Here is a 17,075-nt window from a genome sequence, read left to right on the forward strand (position 1 = left end):
TGCTTATTGGCCATTTGTATATCTTCTTTTGTGAAATGTCTATTCATGTCCTTAGCCCACTTTTTGATGGGATTATTTGTTTTTTTCTTGCTGATTTGTTTCAGTTCGTTGTAGATTCTGGATATTAGTCGTTTGTCAGATGTATAGATGGTGAAGATTTTCTCCCACTCTGTAGGTTGTCTGTTTACTCTGCTGACTGTTACCTTCGCCGTGCAAAAGATCTTTAGTTTAATTAAGTTCCAGCTAATTATCTTTGTTTTTATTGCATTTGCTTTTGGGTTCTTGGTGGTGAAATCTTTGCCTAAGCCAATGTCTAGAAGGATTTTTCCAATGTTATCTTCTAGAATTTTTATAGTTTCAGGTCTTAGATTTAAGTCCTTAATCCATTTTGAGTTGATTTTTGTATAAGGTGAGAGATGAGGATCCAGTTTCATTCTCCTACATGTGGCTAGCCAATTATCCCAGCACTATTTGTTGAAAAGGATATCCTTTCCCCACTTTATGTTTTTGTTTGCTTTGTCGAAGACCAGTTGGCTGTAAGTATTTGGGTTTCTTTCTGGGTTCTCTATTCTGTTCCATTGGTCTATATGCCCATTTTTATATCAGTAACATGCTGTTTTGGTGACTATGGCCTTATGGTATAGTTTGAAATCAGGTAGTGTGATGCATCCAGATTTGTTCTTTTTGCTTAGTCTTGCTTTGGCTATGTGGGCTCTTTTTTGGTTACATATGAATTTTATAATTTTTTCCTAATTCTGTGAAGAATGATGGTGGTATTTTGATGGAAATTGCTTAAATTTGTAGATTGCTTTTGGCAGTATGGTCATTTTCACAATATTGATTCTACCCATCCATGAGCATGAGATGTATTTCCATTTATTTGTGTCATCTATGATTTCTTTCAGCAGTGTTTTGTAGTTTTCCTTGTAGAGATCTTTCACCTCCTTGGTTAGGTATATTCCTAACTATTTTATTTGTTTTTTTGCAGCTATTGTAAAAGAGGTTGAGTTATTGATTTGATTCGCTGCTTGGTCATTGTTGGTGTATAGAAGAGCTACTGATTTGTGTACATTAATTTTGTATCCAGAAACTGCTGAATTCTTTTGTCAGTTCTAGGATCTTTCTAGAGTCTTTAGGGTTTTCAAAGTAAATGACCACGTCATCAGCAAACAGTGAGAGTTTGACTTCCTCTTTGCCGATTTGGATACCCTTTATTTCTCTCCCTTGTCTGATTGTTCTGGCGAGGATTTCCAGTACAATGCTGAAGAGGAGTGATGAGAGTGGACATCCTTGTCTTGTTCCAGTCCTTGGAGGGAACACTTTCAACTTTTCCTCATTCAGTATTATGTTGGCTGTGGGTTTGTCATAGATGGCTTTTTTTACATTGAGGCGTGTTCCTTGTGTGCCGATTTTGCTGAGAGTTTTAATCAAAAAGGGATGTTGGATTTTGTCGAAGGCTTTTTCTGCATCTATTGAAATGATCATGTGATTTTTGTTTTTAATTCTGTTAATATGGTATATCACATTTATTGACTTGCATACATTAAACCATCCCTGAATCCCTGGTATGAAACCCACTTGATCATTTTGGATTAACTTTTTGATATGCTGTTGGATTTGATTAGCTAAATGTTAAGGATTTTGGTTAGCTAAATGTTAAGGATCTTGGTTAGCTAAATGTTAAGGATCTTAGCATCTATGTTCATCAGGCATATCAGCCTGCAGTTTTCTTTTTTTGGTTGTGTCCCTTCCTGGTTTTGGAATTAGGGTGATGCTGGCTTTGTAGAATGAATTAGGGAGGGTTCCTTCTTTCTCTATCTTGTGGAATAGTGTCAATAGGATGGGTATACTTTCTTCTTTGAATGTCTGGTAGAATTCTGCTGTGAATCCGTCTGGTCCTGGACTTTTTTTTTGTTGGTAATTTTTAAATTACCATTTCAATCTCACTGCTTGTTATTGGTCAGTTCAGGGTATCTAGTTCTTCCTGATTTAAGCTAGGACGGTTGTATTTTTCCAGGAGTTTATCCATCTCTTCTAGGTTTCCTAGTTTGTGAGTGTAAAGGTGTTCATAGTAGCCTTGAATGATCTTTTGTATTTCTGTGGTGTCAGTTGTAACATCTCCTGTTTGTTTCTTATTGAGATTATTTGGATTTTTCTCTCTTCTTTTCTTGGTTAATCTTGCTAATGGTCTATCAATTTTATTTATCTTTTCAAAGGACCAGCTTTTTGTTTCATTTATCTTTTGTATTGCTTCTTTTGTTCCAATTTCATTTAGTTCTGCTCTGATCTTGGTTATTTCCTTTCTTCTCCTGGGTTTGGGTTTGATTTGTTCTTCTTTCTCTAGTTCCTTGAGGTGTGACCTTAGATTGTCAGTTTGTGTTCTTTCAGTCTTTTTGATGTAGGCATTTAGGGCTATGAACTTTCCTCTTAGCATCACCTTTGCTGTATCCCAGAGATTTTGATAGGTTGTGTCATTCAGTTCTGTGAAGTTTTAAATTTCCATCTTGATTTTGTTTTTGACCCAGTGATCATTTGGGAGCAGGTTATTTAATTTTCATGTATTTGCATGGCTTTGAAGGTTCCTTTTGGAGTTGATTTCCAGTTTTATTCCACTGTGGTCTGAGAGAGTGCTTGATATAACTTCAATTTTCTTAAATTTATTGAGGCTCATTTTGTGGTCTATCATGTGGTCTATCTTGGAGAAAGTTCCAAGAACTGTTGAGTAGCATGTGTACTCTGCGGCTGTTGGATGGAAAGTTCTGTATATATCTGTTAAGTCCATTTGTTCCAAGGTATAGTTTAAATTCATGTTTCTTTGTTGACTTTCTGTCTTGATGACCTGTCTTGTGCTGTCAGTGGAGTATTGAAGTCCCCCACTATTATTGTGTTGCTGTCTATCTCATTTCTTAGGTCTATTAGTAATTGTTTTATAAATTTGGGAGCTCCAGACCTAAAACCATTAAAATCCTACAAGAAAACCTAGGCAATACCATTCAGGACATAGGCGTGGGCAAGGACTTCATGTCTAAAACACCAAAAGCAATGGCAACAAAAGCCAAAATTGACAAATGAGATCTAATTAAACTAAAGAGCTTCTGCACAGCAAAAGAAACTACCATCAGAGTGAACAGGCAACCTACAGAATGGGAGAAAATTGTTGCAACCTACTCATCTGACAAAGGGCTAATATCCAGAATCTACAATGAACTCAAACAAATTTACAAGAAAAAAACAAACAACCCCATCAAAAAGTGGGCGAAGGACATGAACAGACACTTCTCAAAAGAAGACATTTATGCAGCCAAAAAACACATGAAAAAATGCTCATCATCACTGGCCATCAGAGAAATGCAAATCAAAACCACAGTGAGATACCATCTCACACCAGTTAGAATGGCCATCATTAAAAAGTCAGGAAACAACAGGTGCTGGAGAGGATGTGGAGAAATAGGAACACTTTTACACTGTTGGTGGGACTGTAAACTAGTTCAACCATTGTGGAAGTCAGTGTGGCGATTCCTCAGGGATCTAGAACTAGAAATACCATTTGACCCAGCCATCCCATTACTGGGTATATACCCAAAGGACTATAAATCATGCTGCTATAAAGACACATGCACACGTATGTTTATTGCGGCACTATTCACAATAGCAAAGAGTTGGAACCAACCCAAATGTCCAACAACGATAGACTGGATTAAGAAAATGTGGCACATATACACCATGGAATACTATGCAGCCATAAAAAATGATGAGTTCGTGTCCTTTGTAGGGACATGGATGAAACTGGAAAACATCATTCTTAGTAAACTATCACAAGGACAAAAAACCAAACGCCGCGTGTTCTCACTCATAGGTGGGAATTGAACAATGAGAACTCATGGACACAGGAAGGGGAACATCACACTCGGGAGACTGTTGTGGGGTGGGGGGAGGGGGGAGGGACAGCATTTGGAGATATACCTAATGCTAAATGACGAGTTAATGGGTGCAGCAAAACAACATGGCACATGGATACATATGTAACAAACCTGCACATTGTGCACATGTACCCTAAAACCTAAAGTATAATAAAAAAAAAAAAATTTGGGAGCTCCAGTGTTAGGTGCATCTATGTTTAGGATTGTGGTATTTTCTGGTTGGACAGGACTTTTACTATATAATGTCCCTCTTTGTCTTTTTAAACTGCTGTTGCTTTAAAGTTCGTTTCGTCTGATATAAGAATAGCTGTTCCTGCTCTCTTTTGGTGTCCATTTGCATGAAATGCCTTTTTCCACCATTTTACTTTAAGTTTATGTGAGTCCTTATATGTTAGGTGAGTCTTTTGAAGGCAGCAGACAGTTGGTTGGTGAATTCTTATCCATTCTGCAGTTCTGTATCTTTTAAGTAAAGCATTTAGGCATTTACATTCAATGTTAGTATTGAGATGCGAGGTACCATTCCATTAATTGTGCTATTTGTTGCCTGTGTACCTTGGTTTTTTGCTTTTTTGTTTTTTTAATTGTATTTTTGTTTTATAGGTCCTGTGTGGTTTATGCTTTAAAGAAGTTCTGTTTTGATGTGTTTCCAGGATTTGTTTCAAGATTTAGAGCTCCTTTTAGCAGTTCTTGTAGTGCTGGCTTGGTAGTGGCAAATTCTCTCAGCATTTGTTTGTCTAAAAAAGACTGTATCTTTCCTTCATATACAATGCTTAGTTTTGCTGGATACAAATTTCTTGGCTGATACTTCCTTTTTTTTTTTTTTTTTGAGACAGAATCTCGCTCTTTTGCCCAGGCCGGAGTGCAGTGGCGCTGTCTCAGCTCACTGCAAGCTCCGCCTCCCGGGTTCACGCCATTTTCCTGCCTCAGCCTCCCGAGTAGCTGGGACTACAGGCGCCCGCCACTGCACCCGGCTAATTTTTTGTATTTTTTTAGTAGAGACGGGGTTTCACCGTGTTAGCCAGGATGGTCTCGATCTCCTGACCTCGTGATCCGCCCGCCTTGGCCTCCCAAAGTCCTGGGATCACAGGCGTGAGATACTTCTTTTGTTTGAGGAGTCTGAAGATAGGGCCCCAATCCCTTCCAGCTTGTAGGGTTTCTGCTAAGAAATCTGCTGTTAATCTGATAGGTTTTCCTTTGTTGATTATGTTGCTTTTGTCTCGCAGCTCTTAAGATTCTTTCCTTCGTCTTAACTTTAAATAACCTGATGACAACGTGCCTAGGTGATGATCTTTCTGTGATGAATTTTCCAGGTGTTCTTTGTGCTTCTTGTATTTGGATGTCTAGGTCTCTAGCAAGGCTGGGGAAGTTTTCCTCGATTATTCCCCCAAATATGTTTTCCAAACTTTTAGACTTCTCTTCTTCCTCAGGAACACTGATTATTCTTAAGTTTTGTCACTTAACATAATCCCAGACTTCTTGGAGGTTTTGTTCATATTTTCTTATTCTTTTTTCTTTGTCTTTGTTGGATTGGTTAATTAGAAGACCTTGTCTTTGAGCTCTGAATTTCTTTCTTCTACTTGTTCAGTGCTATTGTTGAGACTTTCCAGAGTATTTTGCATTTCTCTAAGTATGTTCAATATTTCCTGAAGTTTTGATTGTTTTTTATTTATGCTATGTATTTAATTGAATATTTCTACCTTCATTTCTTCTATCATTTTTTGGATTTCCTGGAACTGGGCTTCACCTTTCTCTAGTGACTCTCTCATTGGCTTAATAACTAACCTTCTGAATTCTTTTTCAGGTAAATCAGGGATTTCTTCTTGGTTTGAATCCATTGCTAGTGAGCTACTGTGATTTTGGGGGGCCACTAAAGGGCCTTGTTTTGTCATATTATCAGAGTTGGTTTTCTGGTTCCTTCTTATTTGGGTAGGCTCTGTCAGAGGGAAAATCTATGGCTGAAGGCTGTTGTTCAGATTCTTTTGTCCCACAGGGTGTTCCCTTGATGTAGTATGTTCCCCCTTTTCCTATGGATGTGGCTTCCTGAGAGCCGAGCTGTGCTGATGGTTATCTCTCTTCTGGGTCTAGCCACCCAGCAAATCTACCAGGCTCTGGGCTGGTACTGGGGGTTGTCTGCACAGAGTCCTGTGATGTGAACCATCTATGGGTCTCTCAGTCATGGACACCAGCACCTCTTCTGGCGGAGGTGGCAGGGGGGTGAAATGGACTCTGTGAGGATTCTTAGCTTTGGTGGTTTAATGCTCTATTTCTGTGCTGGTTGGCTTCCTGATGGGAAGTGGCACTTTCCAGAGAGCATCAGCTGTGGTAATATGGAGAGGAACCAGTGGTGTGTAGGGCCCTAGAACTCCCAAGAATATATGCCCTTTGTGTTCAGGTACCAGGGTGGGTAGGGAAGGACCATCAGTTGGGGACAGGGCTAGGCGTGTCTGAGCTCAGACTCTTCTTGGGCTGGTCTTGCTGTGGCTGCTGTGGAGGATGGGGGTGAGGTTCCTAGGGCAATGGAGTTATGTACCTAGGAGGATTATGCCTCACTCTGTTGAGTCATGCAGGTTGTCAGGGAAGTGGGCAAAAACCAGCAGTTACACGCCTCACCCAGCTCCCATGCAATCCAAAGGGGTGGTCTTACTCCCACCATGCCCCCACCAATAGCATTGAGTCTGTTTCCAGGCAGTGGGCAAGCAGGGCTGAGAACTTGCCCCAGGATACCCACCTCCCAGCTGTGAAAGCAAGTATGGCTTTAGTTCTTCCCCTGCCTGTGGAGTCTGCATGCTGGATTCATGCCCTCCCCAGAGTCCTGGCCAGGAGGCTTCTCGTCCAGTTCAAATTGTTATAAAGTTCAGCTGGAGACCTCCTTCTCCCTGTGCCATTTTCCCTGGGCCTCTGGCCATCCTCCTGAAGGATCCCTGTGACGCCAGACAGGAATGGCCTGCTTGGGGACCTAGGGAGCTCCCAGGGCCTTTCCTGCTGCTTCCTCTACCCCTGTATTTCACTCAACTCTCTAAATTGACTCAGCTCCAGGTAAGGTTGGAATCTTCTCCTGTAAACTAGACCTTCGGTTTCCCCAGTTGGGGTGTGTATCCATGGGCAGAGGATCTTCCTTTCCCACTTCTGCAGTTTGGGCACTCACAGTATTTGGGGTGTCTCCTGGGTCCTGCAGGAGCAGTCTGCTGCTTGCTTCAGAGGGTCAGTGGGTCCCTTCAGTTTTCTTGATTTATTCCTGCAGTTGTTCTGGAGCTAAAATTCACAATGCAAGACTCGCTGCTCTGTCCACCCGAGTTGGAGTTGCATCTAGTCCTGCCTCCTGTCTGCCATGATCTGTTAGGTTTCTTTAGTATCTTTCAATCTAGACCCTCCTGCCCCCTGTTTCAATCACATTGCCTTTTTGGAGAGACCAGATTTGTGTTCTTACAAAATATCCCATGGTCTGAATTCTTCTGAGCATTTTTACGTGCCATTTCTTTTTCTTTTCTTTTTCTCTTTCTCTCTTTCTCCTTTCTTCCTTCCTTCTTTTCTTTGTTTTTCTTTCTTTCCCCTCTCTTCCCTTCCTTCCATCTTTCTTTTCTTTTTCTTTTGAGACAGGATCTCACTCCATTGCCCAGGCTGGAGTGCAGTGGTGCCATCTCGACTCACTACAACTCTGCCTCCAGGGCTCAAGCGATCTTCCCACCTCAGCCTCCTGAGTAGCTGGGACTACAGGTGCGTGCCACCATACCCGGCTAATTTTTGTATTTTTTGTAGAGATGGGGTTTCACCATATCCCCAGGGTGGTCTCAAACATCTGGGCTCAAGCAATCTGCCCACCTCCACCTCCCAAAGTGTGGGGATTACAGGCGTGAGCCACAGCGCCCAGCGGCTGATTTTCAAAATAAGGGGTTGATGGCAAGTTTTTCTTCTTTATCTTTTTAATTTGAAATTTCACCAGGGACTCTCTGCTTGGGTGAGGCATGCCCACCAACAGTACTGATCTCAGATGTTGATTTCCTTCTTACTTGTAAACTGAGGTTTGGGGTAGTCTCTGTCCCCAATTTATGTGTAAGCAGGACTTATAGGTGAAGTTACGAGCTCTCTTTGCTGATGTGCATGGTTTGTAGAAGGCTGTGTGCAGAGATTCAAATTGTGGGCCACCCTTCTCCTCTGGGAATAAAAAAACTTTCTATAATTTTAAATATACATACTTGCTGCATATTATTGGTCAAATTTATTTTTCTTGTGATTTATTCTATTAATTGCATATATTTTCTTCTATTTCTGCACAATTTTGTTTTGATTATTTATATTTTAATCCAGCTGGAATGTATTTTACTGTATTGTGTCAGGCTAGGACATAAACAGTGACTTTACCCCAAACATCCAATCTTCCCATCCTAATTTCTTTAATAATTTATCCTTTCTGTAGTGGCGTGTGTCCCCTTAACTTGTGTGTGTTGATTCTTATATTCTTACACACTGTGCAAATCACCTTAGCTTCAAAACACATTTTTATGTTTTAAAAAAGATTAGATATCTTTTTAAGAGTGTTAGTTTTGCTTATTTTCTTATTGTGGATGTGCTGCAGAGTAATTTGACAAGTTCCCTAAACCCTCCCACGGGGACTGCAAAGGTTGTCAGGTGAAAATCAATCATTGTCAGTTTCCTCTTAGGAGGTAGGACAAGTCAGAGCCAGGGAAGGTGCAGTTCAGGGATGCTCACATGAGGTTTTCAGGTAGGATCCCCAACAAGTCAGGGGAAAATAACCCAGTGAGCAGAACACCTCATGCCAGGCTCCATTTTTGGTCTGGTGGAAGGTGACCTTCTGTCCCTGCCTGCTGAAGTCCTGCCAAGGTTAGGAGAATAAACTGCTCGTGCATTACCTTTGTAGTGTTTGTGGTGGCCAAAAGGTCTGATTCTATTTCCATTTCTTTTTTTTCATCCAGAGATATATCTTCGGATGGTGGGATCACAAACACAAAATGCTCCAGGTCGTCTGTCATGGTCAAAGGTGGCCGCTTCACAGGGTAGGAGACGATTGAGAACAAGGCGGGAGGCGGGATGGGTGGTCCGGAGGAACCCAGACCCAAGATGTCTAGGATCTAAAGGAAAGGCCCATTGTGAATTTCCTGTGCAAAACCCTATGACTCTCTTACCATAGCCTTTGTTACACTTTATGGCAATTGTTTAATTGTCTGCCTTTGCAACTGGGCTGTAAACTCCATTAGGACAGTTAGCAGGCGGATATGGCACACAGCCTAGCACATAGTAGGCAATCAATAAATCTCTGTTTAATATGAAGAGGCCAGCTCTTAACGTTCTAATATCTCGAGTATAGAGTTTTTCCATCTATTTTCAGATTCCATGTTAATTTTTCTTTTTGCATTAAATGTTCCTTCCTTCCAACGTGAAAGAAAGTTGGGATGGGAGCAAGTCAAATGCAGCAAAGAAAATAATAAAGCAAAGGTTCTGGGACTGGGGATGAGAATGGGAAAGAAGAGAGAAGTGAAAAATAACCTGAGAGAGAAAACATTTATCCCTCCAGCATTTTCCCATTCTGCTCTCATATATAATGAATGACCAATTTCCAGAGCAAATGGTTTGAAAATTTAACAGCTACTTCCTGCCTCAGAATAAGCATGTTACCTCTAGACTAATAGCCATTATCACAACAGTAAAGGTTACAGCCCACCTGAGGGCCCAGCCTGTGGACCACTGGGCCTGTGAGACCCAGCAAGTAACTAAATATCTTCATGTAATCCTGTGCTTCTCATCCTGTGTGTCAAGGAGCTAAAGGCATTTCCTGACAAATATGCAGCTGAGTTAACTCTCAGGATTTAGAATGTCTATGAGGAAAGGCATGAATGATTTGTAGCAATTGTTGAATTACCAGAGCCAGGGAGTTCTTCAAGCAGCAGTCTAACCTATGATTTGGAAGGTGGAGAGTATAAAACAAGGCAAGAAGATGTTCTTGTTATAGTCCTTTTTTTAAAAAAACATTTCTGGGGAAAAAATCACAATTCCTTAGCTAAGGCTGGCCTGAGGTGAAACTGGGAAGGGCGTAGAGCTGGTGTTGTGTGTCCCCCAGCAGTCCTTCCCGCCTTTGGTGCCACCCGGGCACTGCAGCAAGGCTTCTACTGTGGGCCGTGGCACATGGAAGTCAGGTGGATCGCAGGGATCACTCTGATCCTCCTGTCATCCCTGACCTGCCACATATCCCTCCCAGGCTCTAGTCTCTACTTTTAAAAGTTGACTCACGCCTGTAATCCCAGCACTTTGGGAGGCTGAGTCTGATCACTTAAGGTCAGGAGTTTAAGATCAGCCTGACCAACATGGTGAAACTCTGTCTCTACTAAAGATACAAAAAAATTAGCTAGGTGTGCTGGTGCATGCCTATAGTCCCAGCTACTTAGGAGGCTGAGGCAGGAGAATTGCTTGAACACCGGAGGTGGAGGTTGCAGTGACCTGATATTGTGCCACTGCACTCCAGCCTGGGCAACAGAGTGAGACTCCATCTCAAAAAAAAAAAAAAAAAAAAGTTGCATCTAGTTTGTCATGAACGAAACCAGAGGGCAGCAAACTGTGGTGCCCTGGCTGAATCTGGCCTGCTACATTTTCTAAATAAACTTGAATTGGAACACGGCCATGCCCATTCATTTACATGTTGCTGGTGGTCACTTTTACCCTCTGAAGGCCGAGTGGAGTAGTTTTGATAGAAGCGGTATCACCCGCAGCCTAAAATACTTACTTTCTGGTCCTTTACAGAAAAAACCTGTCCCTGGAGAAAAGGCTATAATAAGCCTCTCCTCCAAACTGCTAGCAAAGGTGGCTTTTGGATACACAATACTTTTGTTTATAAGAATGAAGAGCTGTCTTATAGGATAATTTCTGTCACTGTGGGAGGTCTGTGAGAAGACTTTGGAGAGGATGGGTCTCCTGCTTCACCCCAAAGCCTCACCTGCCTTGCCATTCTGTAGCAGCCATATTATAAATATTAAAAATCAACCATTACAGGTGGCTTTCTGTAAGGTTGGATGGACTAATTTAGATGTGTGACATTTCCTATGAATTTTCTCTTGCCAAGTAGAAAAGGTCCTTTAGTCATTATTGTCTTAATTCCAAGGGGGCATCAGAGATGAATGCAGTTGAGGGGATATGGGTTTCAGGTAGGGAGAAGCACCCCTGATGATCTTAGCATAGCGCCTGCTGCCTGACTTGAGACTTCCCCACCCTGGAGGAGAGTCCATACCTGCTCTCCTTTGGGAAGCTTGTCGCTCTCCAGGGCCTGCTTCCAGCTCAAGCCTTCAAAGTCTGGTGTCTGGATGTTAAGGAAGGGCACGCCCAGGTCCTTCTCCTTCTTCCCTTCGTGGTTCTCCTCCCCTTCCCCCTCCCAGTTGCTCCGCTCCTCCAGGGCTCGCAGCTTCTCCAGGCGCTCCCGCTCCGCCTTCTCCCTCTCCAGGCGCTCCTTCTCTGTGCGCTCCTTCTCCAGGCGCTCTCTCTCCCGGTCCTTGCGGCCCCTGCGCCCACCCGAGGGGACCTGGCGCTGGTCATCGGGCTCATGGGGTGCTTCCTCCATCCCTGCAGGAGGCAGCTGGACTCCTTGTTTCCGGTCCCAGTACATGAGGATGTTCTGGACATCCTTCAATGTCAACTCATAGGCCTTAAACTTCTGGGCCAGTTGCTTGTCGGGGTCCTTTGAGATGTCCCCTTCACTGTCCTCTTGGTCCTGGACAAGAGGAAGCCCATGCATGCTGACATCGCCCATGTTCCTTTTCTTCTTATTTAGCTCTTCCTTCTCAGACATTGTTTGTTCCCTAACAGATATTTTCCTTTCGATTGTCTCCGTCTTGACATCCACTTTGGTGAGCGGAGGAACCTAGAAGGCATGACACAGAAAAGATGCATCAAACAGTTTTTTACGGGGTAGTAAATTGCATAAGGAGGAGCAAAAGGACATTTTGTCTCATGAGAAGGCCTCTGAGGATCTGGGCACCTCCTCTGCACGCTAAGGTTGTGCCTGGGAATAATCTTGGGGGTTTTAATCTAAATATCCATTCCATGGTCCTTCTCTGTTCGAGATCTGGCTGGGTCCTGGCATTGTGCATTTTGGAAAAGGTGCAGAGTGACTTTGATGTGTACACCCGGTTGAGAGCTGCTGTTCTGCAGGATCAAGGGGAAAAGACTAGCAGATGCAAGCCATATGCACCTGCCTTAGGTGCCCTGGGATAGGCCACAGCATGTAGTGGTCCAATCCCAGCTGCACTGCTTGGTAGCTGTGACCCTGGGAGAGGACTCAGCCTCTCTCTGCCTCATCTGTATAACGGAGATAGCAATATTAATACCTACTCCAGAGGACTCCTGAAGATTAAATGTGTGAATGCATGTAAAAAGCTTACAACAGTGCCTTTGCAGTTATTAAAACCACACACGTATTGTATACAATGGATATTGTTAGGAACAAATGGGGGTTTAGAATCTGGCTCCATCTCAGGCTTTTAAAATATGTATTTATTTAATGCTCTGGGCATAGAGAAACCAACTTTATTCTTTTTCTTACTGCACTTTTAAGCTTGCTTTGTGGACTCTGATTTTCTCTTCCCCTGGATGAAATCCTCGGGTAGGCTCCATCGTTTTTTGGGTCATTCTTTGATGATATTATGCAAAGTCCATTCCAGTCTAGTGACTGCTATCTGCAGTGCAGCCAGTGTCTCCCTTCCCAGGTCTAGCTCTTCTCCTCTCGAAGTTCAGGCCAGCATCAGGCTTGGAGACATGAACGACCAGGGACTGGCTTTTCCCCTCATCTTGCTGCCCTTCCTCCTTCTTTGCTTCTCCATCTCCAACACAGCCTGGGGAGGCAGCAACACTGCAGGCTGGCACGATGCCTCATGTGGGGGAGGCAGGGACTTGGCTCCTATTCCTTCCCGCTCTGCCAAGACACCTGGGTTTGCATGGAAGATGGGGCCCAGTGAGGGAAGGACTTGTACTTGCAAGACTGTGGGAGCCCAGCGTAGAGCAGCTGGAGGCTAACAGTAAACTATGAAGAATATGGACAATTTTAACAACATGATTAATGGACTTAAGCAAATAGATGCAGAAAGAAAATACACACACTATTCAAACACACGTGGAACATTTAGAGAAACCAATCACCGATGAGGCCACACAGCAAGGCTCCATAGATGCAAAAGATCAATATGACATAGAGCATTTACTCTGCAGATAGTAATCAAAATCAGGACTCAAAAAGAGAAGGCCAAATGTTCATTTGGAAATTAGAAAATATACTTGGAAATAATTCATGGATTAAAGAAGCAGCCATAAAGGAGAGTAGAAAATATTTAGAATTGAACAATGAAAACACTGAATATCAACAATTGAGGACTATATCTAAAACAATGTTTGGAAGTTTTTATGTCTTTAAATGCTTTTATAACCTCTTTTTTTTCTTCTTCTTCTTTTTTTTTTTTTTTTTTTTTTAGACAAGCTGGAGTGTAGTGGTATGATCACAGCTCACTGTGGCCTCAATTTTCTGGGCTCGGTAATTCTCCCATCTCAGCCTCCCAAGTAGCTGGGACTACAGGCATGTGCCACCAAGCCTGGCTAATTTTTAATTTTTTTGTAGAGACACGGTTTTGTCATGTTGCCCAGGCTGGTCTCGAACCCCTGAGTTCAAGTGATCTGCCTGTCTTGGCCTCCCAAAGTGTTGGGATTACAAGCATGAGCCACTGTGCCTGGCCCCTTTTATAACTTTTCATAAATTGCAAAAGAAAAATGATTGAAAATTAATAAGATAAGCATCACTTCAAGAAGTTAGAAAAAGAACGGAATAATAACACAAATAAAGTAGAAAGAAGGGGCCAGTCACGGTGGCTTACACCTGTAATCCCAGCACTTTGGGAGGCCGAGGTGGGCAGATCACCTGAGGTCAGGAGTTCTAGACCAGCCTGGCCAACATGACAAAACCCCATCTCTACTAAAAACACAAAAATTAGCCAGGCATGGTGGTGGGCACCTGTAATCTCAGCTACCTGGGAGGGTGAGGCAGGAGAATCGCTTGAACCCGGGAGGTGGAGGTTGCAGTAAGCTGAGATTGCACCATTGCATTCCAGCCTGGGCAACAAGAGTGAAACTCCATCTCCAAAAAAAAGAAAGAAGGATATTATCAAAAAATGAGAACAGGCCGGGCGTGGTGGCTCAAGCCTGTAATCCCAGCACTTTGGGAGGCCAAGGTGGGTGGATCACGAGGTCAGGAGATCTAGACCATCCTGGCTAACATGGTGAAACCCCGTCTCTACTAAAAAATACAAAAAAAAAAAAAAAAAAAAATTAGCTGGGTGTGGCGGCAGGCGCCTGTAGTCCCAGCTACTCGGGAGGCTGAGGCAGAAGAATGGCGTGAACCTGGGAGGCGGAGCTTGCAGTGAGCCGAGATCATGCCACTGCACTCTGGCCTGGGCGACAGAGCAGGACTCTGTCTCGAAAAAAAAAAAAAAAGGAACAGAAACTAACGAAACAGAAAACATAAAATGAAGATAATCCACAAAGGCAAAAGTTGTTTCTTTGGAAAGATAATAAAAATGACAAATTTCTAGTAAGATTGATTGAGGAAAAACAAAGAGAAAGGTACAAATAAACAACATGTGAAATGACCGAGAGGACATAATAGAAATAATACAAGAATAACAGAAATAATGGAAGAGGTTAAAAAGATAGTAAGATAAAACCACTAATTTCCTCATGCCAATAAATGTGAAAATCTGATAAAAAATTTATACTTTTTTCAGAAAATCATGAATGACCAAATTAACTCAGAAAGCAAAAGGTAAAAGCTGAATAAACATTTAAACCCCAAACAAATTGATTCAATAATGTAATATGTAACCCACTGTGTGTTCCTACCAAAGAAGAAAAAGAAATACAATCATGTCAATGGATGCAGAAAAATCACTAGATAAAATTCCACATCCACAAGTAGAAAATCTTTACAAAATGTTTTGAAAACCTATGTGTCTGAAAGCACTGGAGAGCCACAAAGGCAGTCATGAGTTGCAGGCTAAGATCTGGGAGAGGAGAGAAATACAGAGAAATGGGCCCAGCATTTGGGGCCGCTCTTCCCTCGAGGGTATTTGTAGCTGACAGTGTGGCTGAGAAGCTGAGCAAAGCTTTTGACAGACTCATGGGGCTGGGGGTCAAAAATTAAGACTCCAGGCCTGCCAAGGAAAAGAGGTCCTGGTAAATCCCCTGGCCTTTGGGTTAGGCCTCCGAAAGGCTCCATATTAGGAATAAGGGTCAACCTGTCCTTTGCAGGGACATGGATGGAGCTGGAAGGCTATTATCCTCAGCAAACTAGCGCAGGAACAGAAAACCAAATATTACATGTTCTCCCTTACAAGTGGGAGCTGAATGATGAGGACACATGGACACATGGGTCAGGGGACAATACACACTGGGGTCTGTCAGGGGTTGGGGGGCAGGATGAGGGAGAGCATCAGGAAGAATAGTTAATGAACACTGGGCTTAACATCTAGGTGATGGGATGATCTGTGCAGCAAACCATGGTGGCACACGTTTACCTATGGAACAAACCTGCACATCCTGCAGGTGTACCCCTGTACTTAAAATAACAGTGGAAAAAAGAAAGAGAAAAAGAAAAAAAAAAGGTCTACCTGAAATAGCCCCGCCCTCCCAGGGACTGAAGCTCAGTTTAAAATGATCTCAATCCTGATTGAATCAAGGTTTCTAGTGCTCCTAGCCTAGCTGACTGCCATCATCAAACAGTGATTCTCTCTGGAGGGAGACAACATTTTCCAGAGCCTCAAAACGTTTTTTTCCGTTCAATATCTGGCCCTTGATAAAAACCTGGGTTGGGCATGGTGGTTCATGCCTGTAATCCCAGCAGTTTGGGAGGCTGAGATGGGAGGATTGCTTGAGGCCAGCAGTTCTAGACCAGCCTGGGCAAGCAAGACCGCCATCTTTAAAAAAATACTTGGCATCTAAAGAGACAAGACCATGTGACCATAAAGCAAGAGCAAAAGACAGACAGGAGACCAGACTGCTGGGGATCTATGCATGGCACTATAAGACAAGGACTTTAAAACATATTTAATATACTGAGGGAATTAAAATACTATTGAGAAGTGAGAATTTTGAAGAGAACTAGAAATAGTAAGGAAAGAATTAATGGCTTTTTAATGCAATAACAAAATGAAAAACTGAAAGGAAGTTTGAATAGCAGGTTCACTGAAAAAAAGACAGCGAACTAGACAATATGTCAGAAGAAAATATTCAGTATAAAGAGATGACAAAAGTATGTAGAACATAGAAAAAGCACAACAGACATGTATTACTGTGAAAGGTTTGCAAAAAGGCCTGGCACATTTATGACTGGAATCCTAGACAGAGAGGAAAGAAAGAATGGAGGAGAAGAAATCTGGAAGAGTTAGTGGCTAATGGTTCCCAACCCACATATTCAAGAATCACTATAAACCCCAAGTAGGATAAAATACAAAGAAAACCACACCTAGGCAAATCACAGTAAATTACTGAATGAAGACTCGACATCTTAAAGGTGTTGAGACCTTAAAGACAAAGAGAAACATCTTAAAGGCAGTTAGAGTCAGAATGAGGTAGGAGGCGGGGCTCGGACGCTGGACCAGATTGAGGACTCGCTAAAACAGGGCGGGGGTGGAAACAGCTTTCTAATCAGACACGCCCACCAGTGAGCCATGTCAATATATCATTGCCATGGCAACACCCAGGAGTTACCACCCCTTTCATGGCAATGACTCAATGACCCAAAAGACCTCTTCCCTAGAAATTTCTGCTATACTGCCCCTTTATCTGCATGCAATTAAAAGTGGATATAAATATGACTGTAAACTGTCCTGGGCTGCTACTTTCTGCCTACAGGGTAGCCCTGCTGGGCAGGAGCAGTCACAGTGCTGGGCAGGAGCAGTCACAGAACTGTCACACTGCCTCTTCAATAAAGCTGTTTTCTTCCACCTCCAGCTTGCCCTTGAATACTTTCCTGGGCAAAGCCAAGAACCCTCCGGGCTAAGCCCCACTGTGGGGCTCACCTGCCCTGCATCAAGGCTAACACAGAAGGAGCACAATCATGCTGACAGCCGACATCTCAACAGCCACATGGAAGACAAAGATAGAAAAATAATATCA

At 42.8% G+C, this 17,075-nt stretch overlaps 1 protein-coding gene across 1 annotated transcript in view; it reads right to left on the minus strand.

Annotated features, from left to right (window-relative positions):
• Positions 1 to 17,075, minus strand: part of HYDIN (HYDIN axonemal central pair apparatus protein) — a 442,024-nt gene that overhangs the window by 102,003 nt on the left and 322,946 nt on the right. The window contains exons 45-46 of the mRNA XM_030829570.1: positions 11,155 to 11,781; positions 8,789 to 9,007 (exon numbers count right to left, since the gene is read on the minus strand). Coding sequence (XP_030685430.1) covers positions 8,789 to 9,007; positions 11,155 to 11,781 — 846 coding nt within the window. The remainder of the gene's footprint in view (positions 1 to 8,788; positions 9,008 to 11,154; positions 11,782 to 17,075) is intronic.

The sequence above is a fragment of the Nomascus leucogenys genome, chromosome 2 (genome assembly GCF_006542625.1).
Source record: "Nomascus leucogenys isolate Asia chromosome 2, Asia_NLE_v1, whole genome shotgun sequence".
Classification (NCBI taxonomy): Eukaryota; Metazoa; Chordata; class Mammalia; order Primates; family Hylobatidae; genus Nomascus; species Nomascus leucogenys.